At 42.3% G+C, this 16652-nt stretch overlaps 1 protein-coding gene across 5 annotated transcripts in view; it reads right to left on the minus strand.

Annotated features, from left to right (window-relative positions):
- Positions 1–16652, minus strand: part of FMR1 (fragile X messenger ribonucleoprotein 1) — a 77250-nt gene that overhangs the window by 19960 nt on the left and 40638 nt on the right. For all 5 annotated transcript variants that reach the window (XM_089684959.1, XM_089684957.1, XM_089684955.1 and 2 more), the window contains 4 exons: positions 15529–15645; positions 12400–12570; positions 12055–12133; positions 5788–5897 (listed from right to left, as the gene is read on the minus strand). In XM_089684959.1, coding sequence (XP_089541085.1) covers positions 5788–5897; positions 12055–12133; positions 12400–12570; positions 15529–15645 — 477 coding nt within the window. The remainder of the gene's footprint in view (positions 1–5787; positions 5898–12054; positions 12134–12399; positions 12571–15528; positions 15646–16652) is intronic.

Raw genomic sequence — 16652 nt, forward strand, 5'->3', positions numbered from 1 at the left:
TTTATGTCCCACACCTGGAACAAAATCGAGTTGGGCTGAGTTGTTCTCAGCCTTTCACAAGGAGCTGTGTACTGGAATTAGACAAAAAAAAATGGAAACGCTACATGATTTGCAGGTGTGAAAGTGACCACATTTTACGCGTAAAGCGGAAGTGAAGTACATTTTTTTTGCTTCGGCTGTGTGTTGAGACACCTAGCCAACTGGTGGGAAGCCTCACTTTCATCATCTGCTGCATGTGCTGCTAGTAATACAGTCGTGTCAGAGCTTACTGAGCTTCAAAGAGGGCAAATTGTTGGTTCCAGCTTAGCTGGTGCCCGTGACTTAAGTTTCCAATTTATTTTAAGTATCGCTACGTACAATATCAAAGGTTATGAAGGCATATACAGTTTCCGGGAAAATGTCGTTTGATAAGCATAAGCACAGTCGACATGGTCAACTGACCGAAAGAGACAAAAAAGGACTGCTGCAAAAGTGACTGCAGAGCTAAATCTCAGTCTTCACGGCTGTCATTTGGGGAAAATTTGTACTGTCATGTCGTTTTGGGGCCTCAAGAAATGAGACAGGCCACCAGTACATCAAGATCAACTATATACAGTATATACTTGAGCCACTCCTCTGTTGCCTTCGGGGTGTGTTTTGGGTCACTGTAATGCTAGAAGACCCATTCACGACCCATCTTCAGTGTTTTGGCTGAGGAAGAAGGTGCTCATTTAAGATTTTACAATACATGGCCCCTTCCATTAGCTCCTCGATGCGGCAAAGTCAGCCTGTACCATTAGTAGAGAAACAGCCCCAAAGCATAATGGTGCCACCTACATGCTTGACTGTAGGGATGGTGTTCTTAGGGTCATAGTCAGAATTTTTCTAATGCCAAAGAGATCAATTTTGGTCTCATCTGACCACAGCACTTTCTTCCAATCCTTCTCTGAATCATTTAGATGTTCATTGGCAAACTTCAGACGGGCCTGTACATGTACATTCTTGAGGAGTGGGACCTTGCGAACACTGTAGGATTTCAATCCATGGCGGCGTATTGTGCTACCAATGGTTTGTTTGGTGACTGTGGTCCCAACTGCCTTGAGATCATTCACAGGCTACTCCCATGTAGTTCTGGCTGATCCCTTACTTTTCTCATGGTCATCCTTACCCCACGAGGCAAAATCCTACATGGAGCTCCAGACCGAGGGCAATTGTTGGTTATTTAGTATTTCTTCCATTTGCGAATAATTGCTCCAGTTATCTCAGTTATCCAGAATTATTGTTGGTTTGTATGAGATAAAATAATTACTCACTGAACTGCAACTCAATTTATACCATTTGTATTTTGTGTTTTTTCTGGATTTTTGGTTGGTATTCTGTCTCTATCATTTAAAATACACCTATGATACAAATTATAGACCTTTCATTTCTTTGTAAGTGGGGCAAACTTACAAAATCTGCAGGCGATCAAATAATTATTTTCCCCACTGTACAGTTGCAAGAAAAAGTATGTGAACCCCTTGGGATTAGGTGGAGTTTTGCATGAATTGGGCATAAAATGTGCTCTGAACGTCATCTAAGTCACAACAATAGAAGAACACAGTCTGCTGAACATAATACTACACAAACATTAGATGTTGCCATGGTTTAATTGCACATAACATGTAAACATTCACAGTGCAGGGAGGAAAAAGTATGTGAACCTTTGGACTTAATAACTGGTTGACCCTCCTTTGGCAGCAATAACCACAACCAAACGTTTCCTGTAGTTGCAGATCAGACCTGCACAACGATCTGGAGTCATTTTGGACCACTCCTCTTCACAAAACTGTTTCAGTGTAGCAATATTCTTGGGATGTCTGGTGTGAATCGCTCTCTTAAGGTCATGCCACAGCATTTCAATCGAGTTGAGGTCAGGACTCTGACTGGGCCACTCCAGAAGGCGTATTCTGTGCTGTTGCAGCCATTGTTTTGTTGAATTACTTGTATGCTTTGGGTCATTGTCCTGTTGCATCACCCATCCTCTGCGGAGCTTCAGTTGGCGGACAGATGGTCGGACGTTTTCCTGCAAAATGTCTTGATAAACTCTGGAATTAATTTTCCCATCAATGACAACAATCCGTCCAGGCCCTGAGGCAGCAAAGCAGCCCCAAACCATGATGCTCCCTCCGCCATGTTTCACAGTGGGGATGAGATTTTGATGTTGGTGTGCTGTGCCTTTTTTTCTCCACACATAGTGTTGTGTGTTCTTCCCAAACAACTCAATCTTGGTTTCATCTGTCCACAGTATATTTTGCCAGTAGTGCTGTGGAACATCCAGGTGCTCTTTTGCAAACTTCAAACGTGCTGCAATATTCTTTTTGGACAGCAATGGCTTCCTCCGTGGTGTCCTCCCATGTACTCCATTCTTGTTTCATGTTTTCCTTATTGTAGATGTGTCAACAAAAATGTTAGCATGTGCCAGAGATTTCTGTAGGTCTTTAGCTGACACTCTGGGATTCTTCTTTACCTCATGCGGCATTCTGCGCTGTGCTCTTGCAGTCATTTTTACAGGACGACCACGCCTAGGGAGAGTAGCAACAGTGCTAAACTTTCTCCATTTGTAGACACCATGGACACATGAACATCAAGGCTTTTGGAGATATTTTTGTAACCCTTTCCAGCTTCATGCAAGTCAACATTTCTTGATTGTAGGTCTTCTGAGAGCTCTTTTCTGCGAGGCATGGTTCACATCAGACAGTGCTTCTTGAAACCAGTAAACCCAAAACAGGTGTGTGTTTTTTAAGGGCAGGACAGCTTTCAGCAACACATCCAATATCATCACACTGATTGGAGTCAAGGTTGGCTCACTCCTGGCTCCAATTAGCTCTGGGAGAAGTCATTAAGCTAGGGCCTCACATACTTTTTCCTCCCTGCACTGTGAATGTTTACATGTTATGTGCAATTAAACCATGGCAACATCTAATGTTTGTGTAGTATTATGTTCAGCAGACTGTGTTCTTCTATTGTTGTGACTTAGATGACGTTCAGAGCACATTTTATGCCCAATTCATGCAAAACTCCACGTAATCCCAAGGGGTTCACATACTTTTTCTTGCAACTGTATTTACTCGGTGCAACTTCATCTTTTATATTTTACCAAAACATTTGGTAATTTACTGCGTTTTTGTGCCTTAAAATTAATTTTAGTGTGTTTTTTACAAAAATTTTGCGTTTCCTAGACGTTTGCAGTAATATTGTGTGGCTTAAAAAATTGGAACTACCACGCATTCCTACTTCACTTCTTTAGGGTATCTGTTTTTTTAGAAAATATATCATGCTTTGGTGGTTTTAAGTAATCTTCAGTGATTTTTAAACGTATGCAAAAAAATCCTCACAAACTGCTCTGGTAGTGAAAGGGTTAAAGGATAAGTTCACCTTTGGGACACATAACATGTTCCAGCTTCTGCAGCTGCTCGGGGATTCCCTGCCTCTGTGTGACAGCAGTACAGAGAAAAGTTCCCCTTACCAGCTGTCACTTTTTGAAAAGCGCACGGCTGTGCGAGCCACACCACCACGTTATTCATTCACAGAGTTCTGTGAATTAATCAGCTACAAGTACTGGCATCCTTTGCTGGTGTCGGCTTGTAGTTCTCAATGAACTACCATGGTGCTAGCGAGCACTCTGGTAGTTAATTGATTCTTCCTAATTCAAATTCAAAGAGCCTCCCTCTGACGTCATTGTGCTGTCGGCCATCTTGGATATGGTTCATGTGAATGCTTTTAATTGTTCTACAGCTTGTAAGTAGGATCCTATTTGAGTAAATAAAGAAACTTTTGATATGTATTGCACTATGAGAGGCATGTTTTTTCTTTCATGACCTTGTCTGGCACTACACTTTGAGTTTACATTTGAGTTGGAGTCTGGGAAGTTCCATGCTTTGGGGCGTGATACAGGAAGCCTGCCAGTACTCTACACTATAAAGCTGGTTGGGACCCCCTGTAATTAAAGAGTTTCCACTTCTGGTAAGCCTCCATTCGTTATTTTGGTGGTGGTGGTGTGCACTCTGGCGACCAGTTGAAGCAAGTTTATCTACATTTGCACTTACAGCATTGTCTACAATAATACCATCGATTGTGGATTTTTCTTTTCATACTTATGGACTATGGTTTTTTCTTTTCATACTTATGGACTATGGTTTATGTCCATATGGACTTTTTGTTAATTTTTTTTGTCTTTGAAACTTTTCTATTAACCTTTAAGTATATTTGAGGTGAATATAATTGCACACTGAAATTGATTTATCCTCAACCTCGTTAAGGTGTGGGGGTCTTCATAGGGCTCATAGATAATGCATGAAATTTTAGGTTTATTTGACCATATATCATGTTTTTTTTTATATGTATTTATGATTACTGTACTCAGTTTATTCAATTGATTTTTTTCAGAGGGGTGCAGGTCTTCATAGGGCATATATATGCACTTATTTAGTTTAATTATCAGTATTTTATTTTCATTTTTTGATCACTTTGTGTGCGTAGGTCTTCATAGTGCTCACAAAGTTATAAGGGTTCACCTAGCACAGTATCCATTTGAACTAGCCTTTTAAGAGATGATATCCTCTTATATACTTGCAGCTTTGTGACTTCAGTCGATTAGGGATTTGCACGGTTTGATCTTACATACATTAAATTGATTCTTCCTGTCAGTGTAAAACTGCCTGCCCGTACGATGTATAACATACGATGTACAGGCAGACAGCTTACACTGACAGTCTGCAGGAGTCCTGCATTACACCTATGATCTGCTGATCGCTGGTGCAATGCTTTCTAGGCTCCAATAAAAAAAAAAATATTTATAAAAAGTAAATGTTATTGTTCTATATAGTTTTTTACCTGCAAAAATGTGCATTTACTATTATTTTTTTTAAAGATGAACTTATCCTTTAACAGAGCGGACACTGGAGGTTGATTTGCTGCTCAGCATGCGCGTGTACAGAGCACCCAAGTGCTTCCGTGTGTGATGGTAACCTGAAGGAATAAAGTTTTTTTTTCCCCCTCACTAGGGCCGGTGCCGCATTTACTCGCTCAACAGAAGCATTTCTGCTGAGTGTTAAAAGAGCCCGACACTCCCCTTTCCTGATGAGCACCCAATCGGTGCTCATTACACTGCAAGGTCTCTCCCCTCCCCGCTAGTCCCCAGGGGGCTTTGTTGGAGACAGGTAGGGAGGTGAGGAGGAGATAAATAGAGCAATGTTAAAAATATTAAATGTTTAAGTTGCCATAAAGCCCCTTTCGTTTTTAAAAGCCCCAGAAATTCCTAAAAGAACCTCAGATTTTTTATCAGTACAAGTAGATTGTCATGAGGGACAAGTAGATAGGGACACAGATTTAGTCCTTGGACAAGTAGTTTTTTTTAAAACACTTCCACACTACTGAAAATTTTTTTTTTCTAAATTTTTGGTCTTTTATTGTTTATATCACAAAACATAAAAAACCCAGTGGTGACCATATACCACCGAAAGAAAGCTCTATTTGTATGAAAAAAATGATAAAAATGTGATTTGCGTACAGTATTGCATGACCGAGCAAATGCCAGTTAAACTAGCGCAGTGCTGAATAGCAAAAAAATGCCCTGGTCATGAAGGGGGTAAAAACTTTCTGGAGCTCTAGTGGTTAAAGCTTAAGCGATGTGCAACAATGGGTATAAAAGCACAATATACAGTGTTTTAAATGTATACAACACAAAAAGATACAATAAATTAACAAAACCAAAAAAATTCTGCAAATGAAAACTAAAACAAAAATATAACCAACTATCAGATTTACCTCTTCTTGGGAGATATTTTTATCATTTTCTGCTTCAATCCTAACTCGAACAACCCCCGATTTATCGACTATTTCCTGGATGAGTTTCCCATTCTTCCCAATAACCTTTCCTAAAAACAATAAAACGTGAAGCATTGCTATAAATTGGATAATCAAACACAGTATAAAAAAAACTGCAGTTCTCAATATAATAATAAAAAAAACACATACATGTATAAACCATACAATTTTGAGGCTGTAGTGATGGTGGGAGACCACATTTTGTATTATTGCGGAGAAATGCAGTGTTGCCACTGCTTGCCACCAATAGTTGGTACAGTCAATAGGATAAACACAACAAAGAACTCATCCTTGTACTCTCTCCCTCATGTTAACATATCAGACGGACAGCAGTGCATGATGCTATGGAGTCCTGCAAGCAAAAATGCTTCCTATTTATGTCTTTGAGGTTTTATGTGCAGTGAATTACAGGAAAGTGATATAAAGACAGATGTACTTGTTAAACCCATATTTGGGGAGGGGGAAAGAGTTTTTTTTTTTTTTTTTTTAAATAGTAAATGCATAACTAGATTAAAGGATATTTTTATTTTCCTGAAATTCTTCTTTAATAGGTATATTTATCTATATTATAACTACAGACCTTATATCAACATTCCCCTAGATCAGTGATGGCGAACCTATGGCACGCGTGCCAGAGCTGGCACGCAGAGCCATCTCAGTGGGCACGCCAGGAAGAAAAGGATGATGAGCGCGCATGGACCGGCCATCCAGATCTCGTCCACACTGGATCCCCATCAAACTACATTTCCCACATGTCTCTGGGGCCAGGGTGGGCGTGGACGAGAGGAAACGGCTCCAATGCGGCCCTGGCACCAGGGGTGATGTACCCGGGGATGGGCGCGGAAGAGAGGAAGAGGCTCCCACACTGCTCCGGGGCCAGGGGCAACGTGTTCAGCGTGGATGGGAATGAGCTGCTGGGTTGGAAGCCACACCGACGCTGCCAGAGGTGAGATTGCTTGCAGTGTCATCCATCAGTGCCCAGCAGTGTCGCCCATCAGTGCTGCCCATCAGTGCCACCCATCAATGATGCCCAGCAGTGCCATCCATCATTGCCCAGCAGTGTCGCCTGTCAGTGCTGCCCAGCAGTGCCACATGTCAGTGCCCAGCAGTATCGCCCATCAGTGCCACCCATCAATGATGCCCAGCAGTGCCATCCATCAGTGCCCAGCAGTGTCGCCCGTCAGTGCTGCCCAGCAGTGTCGCCCGTCAGTGCTGCCCAGCAGTGTCGCCCGTCAGTGCTGCCCAGCAGTGTCGCCCGTCAGTGCTGCCCAGCAGTGTCGCCCGTCAGTGCTGCCCAGCAGTGTCGCCCGTCAGTGCTGCCCAGCAGTGTCGCCCGTCAGTGCTGCCCAGCAGTGTCGCCCGTCAGTGCTGCCCAGCAGTGTCGCCCGTCAGTGCTGCCCAGCAGTGTCGCCCGTCAGTGCTGCCCAGCAGTGTCGCCCGTCAGTGCTGCCCAGCAGTGTCGCCCGTCAGTGCTGCCCAGCAGTGTCGCCCGTCAGTGCTGCCCAGCAGTGTCGCCCGTCAGTGCTGCCCAGCAGTGTCGCCCGTCAGTGCTGCCCAGCAGTGTCGCCCGTCAGTGCTGCCCAGCAGTGTCGCCCGTCAGTGATGCCCATCAGTGCCGCCCGTCAATGATGCCCAGCAGTGTCATCCATCAGTGCCCAGCAGTGTCGCCTGTCAGCGCTGCCCAGCAGTGTCGCCTGTCAGCGCTGCCCAGCAGTGTCGCCTGTCAGCGCTGCCCAGCAGTGCCGCCTGTCAGCGCTGCCCAGCAGTGCCGCCTGTCAGCGCTGCCCAGCAGTGCCGCCTGTCAGCGCTGCCCAGCAGTGCCGCCTGTCAGCGCTGCCCAGCAGTGTCGCCTGTCAGCGCTGCCCAGCAGTGCCGCCTGTCAGCGCTGCCCAGCAGTGCCACCTGTCAGTGCTGCCCAGCAGTGTCGCCCGTCAATGATGCCCAGCAGTGCCACCGATCAGTGCCGTCTGTCAATGCGTCCAGGTAGGCAAGTGGTTAATTGCAGTGTTGGCACTTTGAAATAAAAAAGTTGGTTTGTGTTGCAGTTTTGGGCACTCGGGCTCAAAAAGGTTCGCCATCACTGCCCTAGATTATGCGGTCATGACCATCTCCATGCCTTGCTCCTGTCCATGTTCAGTACAACAAACTAAAGAGAGGCTTGATTTCAGCTCTAAAGTTATAGTTACATAATTATTCAAAACGGCTAAATGGAGAAAGTATTATTTAAAAGGAAATGGATATTTAGGAAGCAACAAAGTGTTGCACCCGCAAAGTTTGAGTGCAAATAACCATGCACATCTGAACCAACCCTGATCACAATCCTGTTCTTACATCAGTGCCCTCAGTCTCACAGCACATCAATTTACTCCCCTTCACATCACAGTCCCCAATTGAGAGCAGAATCCTTAGCCCTCCTTCACATTTTCCCAGCCCCGCCCACTAAAGTAGTGTTCTCAGCCTCATTTCACATCACCCACTACCCCCATTCTTCACACTAGTGTCCTCAGTCCCCCTTCACTATCCAACCTTACATAGGGTGGAGGGCAGGATGCACAGCAGGTCTGGATGGAGAGTGGGAGTTGCAAGTTTGTGACTGGTTGCTAGGACCACACTGCATTCGATCAGCCAATCACCTGCTTGTTAACATGAAAAGATCATTTGGGCAGCTCCCATCCTCCATCCAAAATGATCCTGCCTCCCGCTGTCTTCTCTGCAGTGAGGATAACTGTAGTGATGGCTGGGGTTGCAGGGGGTGTGGAGAACCAGCTCCTAAATGGTGCAACCGCAGAGGTGCAGATAGGATAGTGACTCAGTCTGGACCTGGACCATGGTCATCCATTTAGTGATACCTGGCCTAGGGGAAGTACACTCCCAAAGGAGCACAGGGCTGAGCAAGCACACACACGTTAACTAGTACAGAATAAGACTTAGGGCACCCTCACCACTTTGCTCTGCATTGCATGCTAAGAGAAAAAAAACAAACAGAGCGCTCACTGAGTGGAGTAGAGGTACACCCAGGGGTGCATGTCCAGCAAAGCTTTGCCAGTGTTCAATCACTAGCCTATAACCCAGGGTCTATAAATATCCAGCTTGTGTCCTCTGCAGTACACGTAATATAAAAATAATGGGATAAGTCCAAGGATGACATAACCACAAAGGGAGATAAGAACAAAAAAAAAAACAGGTCCAAAAAATAAATAAATAAATAACCGGTCTACAATGGGATAAGTCCAAGGATGACAGAACCACAAAGGGAAATAAGAACTAAAAAAAAAAACAAAACAAAAACAAACAGGTCCAACAGAAAAAAATAAATGAATAAATAACGGGTCTACAAGAGAAAGCCTAAGCCCCATAATCCTAACGGATAACACGGGATCCATGAGGATGACAGGCAAACAACCTAACAGTGAGATATTGATAAAACGAGTCCTCGAAGCATAATATCATAATAGATAGCTGACCAGCCCTAGAAGCTGGTAGTAGAAAGCTTCTAGGAAAACATGCATAAAGTGCATAAAACCCTTAGGGTCTAGTAGAAGGTACAGAGGTAGCTGTGTTGCAGGCTCCACGAGCCATTAGGACCAAACCCTGTCATATTTCTTACAGCAGCCCCTGTGTAAATAAGTATCTTTGTACAATGGTAAACTAGCATTTACTGTTTCCAGAAGGAGATAGAAGGGAGGGTGGACTTTTTCCACTGCAGTGCGATAGCTTTTCTGGCATAGAAGAGTAGAATACTAGATAGGGTCCTTTCAGCTCTAGTGGAAATTAGATCTTTAACCAGACCCAACAAGCAGGTCAATATATTGGGTTTTAGAGAAGTAGGGCACCTTGGTCCTTCAATTTTAAGATTATGTATACAAAACCACTGGCTGCTTAATGAATGTACCTGAATTTCCCATCCGAGAGACAGTGGCTTCACCTTGGTCTACTCATATGCACCTCTATGGGCAACATGCACATGCTATGAATTCCAGTCTTCCCTACTGACTGATATTAGTCTATTAAAGATTAGGAAAGTCCATTTAGATTTGTAAATTAATTTTTAAATGTATTAATTCCCTGCTTGGTTCCTTTTTTGGGGTTCCAGGCATCCTCGGGTGGCCCTAGAAATACTTAAATTGCCAATACACAGGGGGACTAGCTTTGCCTGACTTACAAATGTATTATTTTGCTTTTCAGTTGATGTATATGCACTGGAGGATGTTTCCGCAATTAAATAATGCAGCCACGGCTGTTGAGGCGGCGGTGGCTACCTCTTATGAGGCTTTATTGAAACAATTCAAGAGAGGTTCCATCCAAAGATGGTATGGATATACTATTGGAGTCCAAAAAAATGGTATGTGTGAAATATGTTTCGGATACACCCGTAGCCATGTCGCCAAGTGCACCTCTCTGGTGTAATCCAAATTTTCCTGAATTTATAAGATGGAGGGGGAACAACAATGGGCCCAATATGGTCTCAAATGTGCACATCAGCTTTTTGTGCAGGGACGGCTGAAGTCTTTTCTGCAACTGAGGTCATAACAGGGAGTGGAGGGTTCTTGGTATTTTCAGTATGTTCATTTGAGGCATGCAGCAGTAGCTCAATATGGCCCTGGGGAAGTTACTCTGAACAATACCAGACTGGAAAACTTTCTCATACAAACGCAACACACTAAATTGGTATCGTCATACTAAGTGGAATTGACTTTAATAGACAGTAGGCAATGTCATCGTACACGCGAGCGATGGTTTGAAATGGTTCCAGATTTAACAGAAGAGAGCTGGAAAGATGTTTTGGCCACCTATGCGAGTAGAGTTATTTCTTCAAGGGATAAAATGATTCAACTGCGTTATTTACATCAAATGTATTATACACCTCAGCGTCTCTATTGTATGGGGAGATGTAACACAGCCATTTGTCATAAATGTCAGGTTAATACGGGATCTTTTTTACACATGGTTTGGGAATGCCCTAAAGTTAGGCCCTTGTGGTCTGCAGTCACAGCATTTATCTCTTTGACTTGTCTAATGTATGTAGCCCTATGGTGTGTCTTTTAGGAGTACTTGAAGATGAGCATATGAATAACGCCACCAAACTTTTTCTGAGAATCTTATTCTTTTATGTGCAAAAGCTGATAGTGTTACACTGGATACGTTCTGATACTCTGGAATTGAGGGCATGGAAAAAATTGGTTAATGTGGATGTTCAGATGTATGAGATAAAGTATGAAGCAAGGGGGTGTGCAGGGAAATTCAGAAAGATGTGGTCCCGGTGGGTGGACTCCAGTGAATCGGTACCGGATGATTCTTAAAGGATGAAGATAGGTTTCATTTTTGGAGGGGAGGTGCTCCGACAGTATTTGGAGTAGAGTGGTGTGATGAGCCCCAGACAATATGTATTTCTACTTTTTCTTTTTTAGGTGGAGAAGTGCTATCCCGGCTAGTTTTTGTTTTGAATTGGGGGGAGGGAGGGGTGGGGTATAGTTTGGTTGGGTGGTTCTGGTTTTCCATGTTTACAAAATGTAATAAGGGCTTTTATGCAAATGTGACACTAATTACCACATAATTAACTTTGATATGTTTAGATCTGTTTTTTCCATACAGTGATTAGATGTATGATAGATATGCCACAAATCTTGGAAGAATGTAACATTCCTACTGTTTGATGGATTGCTAATGTTTTTTGACATGTATGCATATTTGGATATGTATTTGTTTGCATATGGCAATAAAAACACTTTAAAAAAAAAAAAATAAAAAAATAATATTAGGAAAGGGTTCCAGTGTACTAGTTCTGTCACGTGCTCCCAAAGCAGGATTCTCGAAACGTATCGAGTCCACATGTGGATTGTTATCAGAACCTTTGCATGTTGTGAACCCTTGTGTGGAGAGTAATTTTTACTATATTTAATAGATTTTTAATGGTACAAAATAAAGTTGTTTTATGCTACTCAATGTCTCTTCTATATGTCTACAAAAAGTCAACGACTACATATTTGGTTCATAGTTATACATGATTTGCTGGGATGTGGACATATAGCACACAGAGTCTGGGTTTCTCTCCTGCTATAGATACTTTTCATGACCATCTAATTTTCCAGACTAGTCTTGCTAAGTCTGTTGCATAGGTGTAGACAACGGGCCAATAGTAACCTTTTTAGAATGACACTGCCAGTGAAGAAGGAACCACTAAGAAGACTAACAAACATATTCACATACCGACTAAATTTCGAGGAACTTGAATGACATCTTCTGCGAATTCAAGGTAGGTCCTGGCCTTCTTTACAGCATCTTGGTCCTAAAACAATAATTACAAAAAGCTGACTAAAAAAAATTTCTGATAGAATACTTATACCCTTTTATATGGTCTAATGCAGGGGTGGCTAACCTGTGGCTCTCCAGCTGTTGTGGAACTACATTTCCCATGAGGCATTGCAAAGATGGGAAGTTACTGACTTGCAGAGGCATGATGGACCTTGTAGTCCTGCAGCAGCTGGAGAGCCGCAGGTTGGCCACCCCTGGTCTAATGGTTCACCAAATAGTTATTGGAAAGCAAAAGCATACCTCTCCATAAATATGAAATGTGCATGTATCTTCATCCAAATCGATGGCAGTCACCCCAGGAACCTTTCTAGCCTGTTGAATATTTGCACCATGAGTGCCAATAGCAAGGCCCATTAGGTCTTCTCGTACAACAAACTGCTCATGAAACCTGGATGCTAGCTGCCTTGAACTCTGCAAAAACAAAAGGAAAAAAATCTTATGATAATATAATACACGCAGTGTTCAAGACATGAGGTTATTAGGAGAAAAAGCCACCAGTTTCATCTAAAAACTAACCTTTGCATTAGTACCCTCCACTTGGCAAAATGTTGCATAACCACTTCAGGACCGGCATTGTTACATCCCCTTCCTGTTCAGGCCACTTTTGAGTTTTCAGTGCTGTGATAGTTTGACAATTACTCAGTCATGCAACATTGTACCTAAAATATTTTAATTCATTTTTGGTAGTATTTAATAACCACTGGGATTTCTATTAATCTGATAATTTTGAAAAACAACCGATTTCTCTTACTACCTATTGAACGTATCAGATAAAAATGCCAGAAGAGTATAAAAACCAATTTTTGGGAAATGACCATACGTGCTGGTACTGATGCAAAAATAATCTAAGATGTGACTTAGTCACCCACTGAAACAAAGTGCAAGTTGTCCATTATTAGTAGAAAGCTGAAAGGTTGAAATTGTAATAAAGGCAATGGCTAGATGTCATGGATAAACCCAAAATACTTAACCCCCTCAAAAAAAATCCCACAAATTTCTTTATATTCCTGTTCTTCAGAGGCACTTTTAAACACCCCCCAAAACAATCCCACCACGACCATTGGTGATCAGTGGTATTGGAAAAAACCCACCATCATTAGCTGTCAAAAGCACTTTAAACTCCTTCCCCCCCAAACAATAAATCCCACAACATTGGGGTTAAAATCTTTAAATTACCCAAGACAATCCCAAAATCACTGTTGACAAATGGCACTTTTAAACCCACCACCCCCTCCATTTATGGTTGTTGGCAATTTAAATCCCATTCAAAACAATCCCACAACAGTAGTGGTCGGTGGCTCTTTAAAACCCCTCTCACCTTTGACTGCAGATTTCCTCCAGTGCTCCTCTGCAGCCGGAGGATATAATAATTGTAGTCATTCATTAAATCCTCCCTTCCCCTTCCTCTGTTGTGAGATGAAGGGGCAGGCTCAGCAGTGTAAACAGTACTCTACTGTTTACATTGGTGACTGGTCATCACAGCAATCACATGGCACAGAGACTCTTCAATTGGTGTGATGCTGCTAGCTGATGCCTTCTACTGACTAGAGACAGTGAGAGAAGCCATTTGTGCGTGCGCACAAACAAAAGGAAGTACTCCTTCCCGTCATGATAAGGGAGTTTCTACACGAGTAATTAAAATTAGGTGGTTAAAATACAACTAAAGGATCCTGTATGAGAGTCTAATGCAGACGTCACATCTAAGAATTAGTAAGCTGCAATATAATAAAGGTTTGCTCTTGGGTTTGATACAGCTTTAAATGATCCTGTGCCGTTTATTTTATACTAATCCATCAGTCAATCTGAAAATAGCACGGCACCTACATATGCAAAAATAATTTAGAAATAAGGCTAATTCACATGGGCGCTGAGGCCCACACAGCACAAATAAGCCATTTATTTATTAATGTAGCTAGAGCTGCCTGGAGCAGTCAAATTAGGACATGCAGCTGTGTCCCCATTCAGTAACAGGCTGCCTGCATGCAGTACAGACCTCAGCACTTAAAGAATGACCCCAAAGGGTACATGGTGCTCTGTTTTTTTTTTTTTTTTCTCTTAGAGAATATCAAAGCAACGTAATACAGTTGTCTATGTAAAACAACTCTTAAAATCACACAGGGGGAGATTTTCTAAAACTGCTCCACTCAGAATCTGGTGCAACTGTCCATGGTAGCCAATGAGCTTCTAACTTCAGTTTGTTCAATTAAGCTTTGGCAATAAAACCTGAAAGCTGATTGGTTACGAAGCAGAGTTGCACCATATTTTGCACTCTACAGTTTTAGTAAATAACCCCCATAGTCTTCACTGGGAGAAGCTGAGGACTTAAAGTGTTATTAAACCCACAACAGTAAAATCAGTCTATATATGCAGTAAAAGCATGCTTGTAATACTCACTGTGAAACCTAAGCAGTTAATCCTCTGCATTGTGTAAAAAGGCTGTTTGATCCTGTCTTCTCTGATCCTCCCCTACTTTTTCTGTCCCCAATCCATCTGCCATAGTACAGAGCAGCAGTGGCAAGTATGCACATGCTCTGTTTGGTGTGTATTGCTAGAGATTTTTTTTGGTGGGAGGGTGCATGTGATCAGCACAGGGATAATCAGTGCTGTCCGGACAGAGGATCAGAGATCATGCAGCCTCATAGGACAGTCAGAGGAGAATGAAAACTTCAACAAGATTAACCAGTGCTCAGCTGGACACTGAAAAAAGTCACAAGACTGCTCTAACTGCTGATGAGAAAAGGTATTTAGCAGTTTATATTTACTAAAATAATTGCATTTCCATGTTCTGTGTACTGTGGAAGACCATACATAGTGAATGCAGGGTCATGGGTTTAGTAACAATTTAAAAATGGAACTAAAAAGGCAAAACATTCCCCCCCCCCCCCCCCCCCCCCAGAAAATATAAGGGGAGGGGGGGTTATAAACATCCGTCAGTGGTTTTTCCCATTTTGTCATCTATGTCCCCATGAGTGACTATCCCTTCACTTCTTGTCCCATAAGCAAAACAAGATGTGAGAGGAAATCCCACTACAGTGAGCGAATCCCTGGCTTTCCTCAGGGTCACCAGAACTAGTGTTCTATAAAATTCTCCCTTTAATCCTGTTCTGGTAAAAATCCAAAATTTGGGAATTTTTTTTAACCTTCACTTTCAGTGATAACGGTACACAGGGAAAAAAAAAAAAAGTGAATCTTCCTAAGACAGGCAGCAATAAAAAGCTGAGAGATGTTCTAATCCCTATCCATTTTATAAAAAAAAGTTGCATTTCATTAGACATTTATATAGTTATCATAAAGCTATAAACAAATGAACACCTTTACAGTTTTCTTATGATTTTGTGAATAGGAAAAACAAAAAAACAATCCACATACTTCAAGTTGCTTGCTTGCTTCTTCATTACGCAGCATCAGAGACAGTTTAGTCCGGAGACTCCGGAAATGCATGTCACTCAACATGTTTGCCCTTTTTATTGTAACTTCATTAACAGACTGCAACAAGCAACAGGAGAAGATAGAGGGTTTATCAGTAAATGAAGGAATATGGACAGCTCATTTAAAATATCCTACATGAACAGTCGTGATTTACTTTTAAACGTTGCGTAAAATATGCTGTAAGTAATGTGTCATCCACCGCAGGCTCTGGTTCCTCTTGCCAACCACGTCATTACTGTATTCTGTAGTGACATAGGCTCTGGCAAAAGGAACCAAAGCGTGCATCAGTACAAACACTAACTGACACACTCCAAAGTGTTGGATAGTACGGAAATCAGTATCTCTAAGAGCTCTTTCACACCATACAGGTGAAACTCAAAAAATTAGAATATCGTGCAAAAGTTCATTGTTTTCAGTAATGCAACTTAAAAGGTGAAACTTATATATGAGATAGACTCATTACATGCAAAGCAAGATAGTTCAAGCCGTGATTTGTCATAATTGTGATGATTATGGATTACAGCTCATGAAAACCCCAAATCCACAATCTCAGAAAATTAGAATATTGTGAAAAGGTGCAATATTCTAGGCTCAAAGTGTCCCACTCTAATCAGCTAATTAAGCCATAACACCTGCAAAGGGTTCCTGAGCCTTTAAATGGTCTCTCAGTCTGGTTCAGTAGGAATCACAATCATGGGAAAGACTGCTGACCTGACAGTTGTGCAGAAAACCATCATTGACACCCTCCATTAGGAGGGAAAGCCTCAAAAGGTAATTGCAAAAGAAGTTGGATGTTCCCAAAGTGCTGTATCAAAGCACATTAATAGAAAGTTATGTGGAAGGGAAACGTGTGGAAGAAAAGGGTGCACAAGCAGTAGGGATGACCGCAGCCTGGAGAGGATCGTCAGGAAAAGGCCATTCAAAAGTGTTGGGGACTTTCACAAGGAGTGGACTGAGGCTGGAGTCAGTGCATCAAGAGCCACCACACACAGACGGATCCTGGACATGGGCTTCAAATGTCGTATTCCTCTTGTCAAGCCGCTCCTGAACAGCAAACAACGTCA

Source organism: Staurois parvus, unplaced genomic scaffold (genome assembly GCF_062004578.1).
Source record: "Staurois parvus isolate SC_StPar_1 unplaced genomic scaffold, SC_StPar_1.0 ptg000361l, whole genome shotgun sequence".
Classification (NCBI taxonomy): domain Eukaryota; kingdom Metazoa; phylum Chordata; class Amphibia; order Anura; family Ranidae; genus Staurois; species Staurois parvus.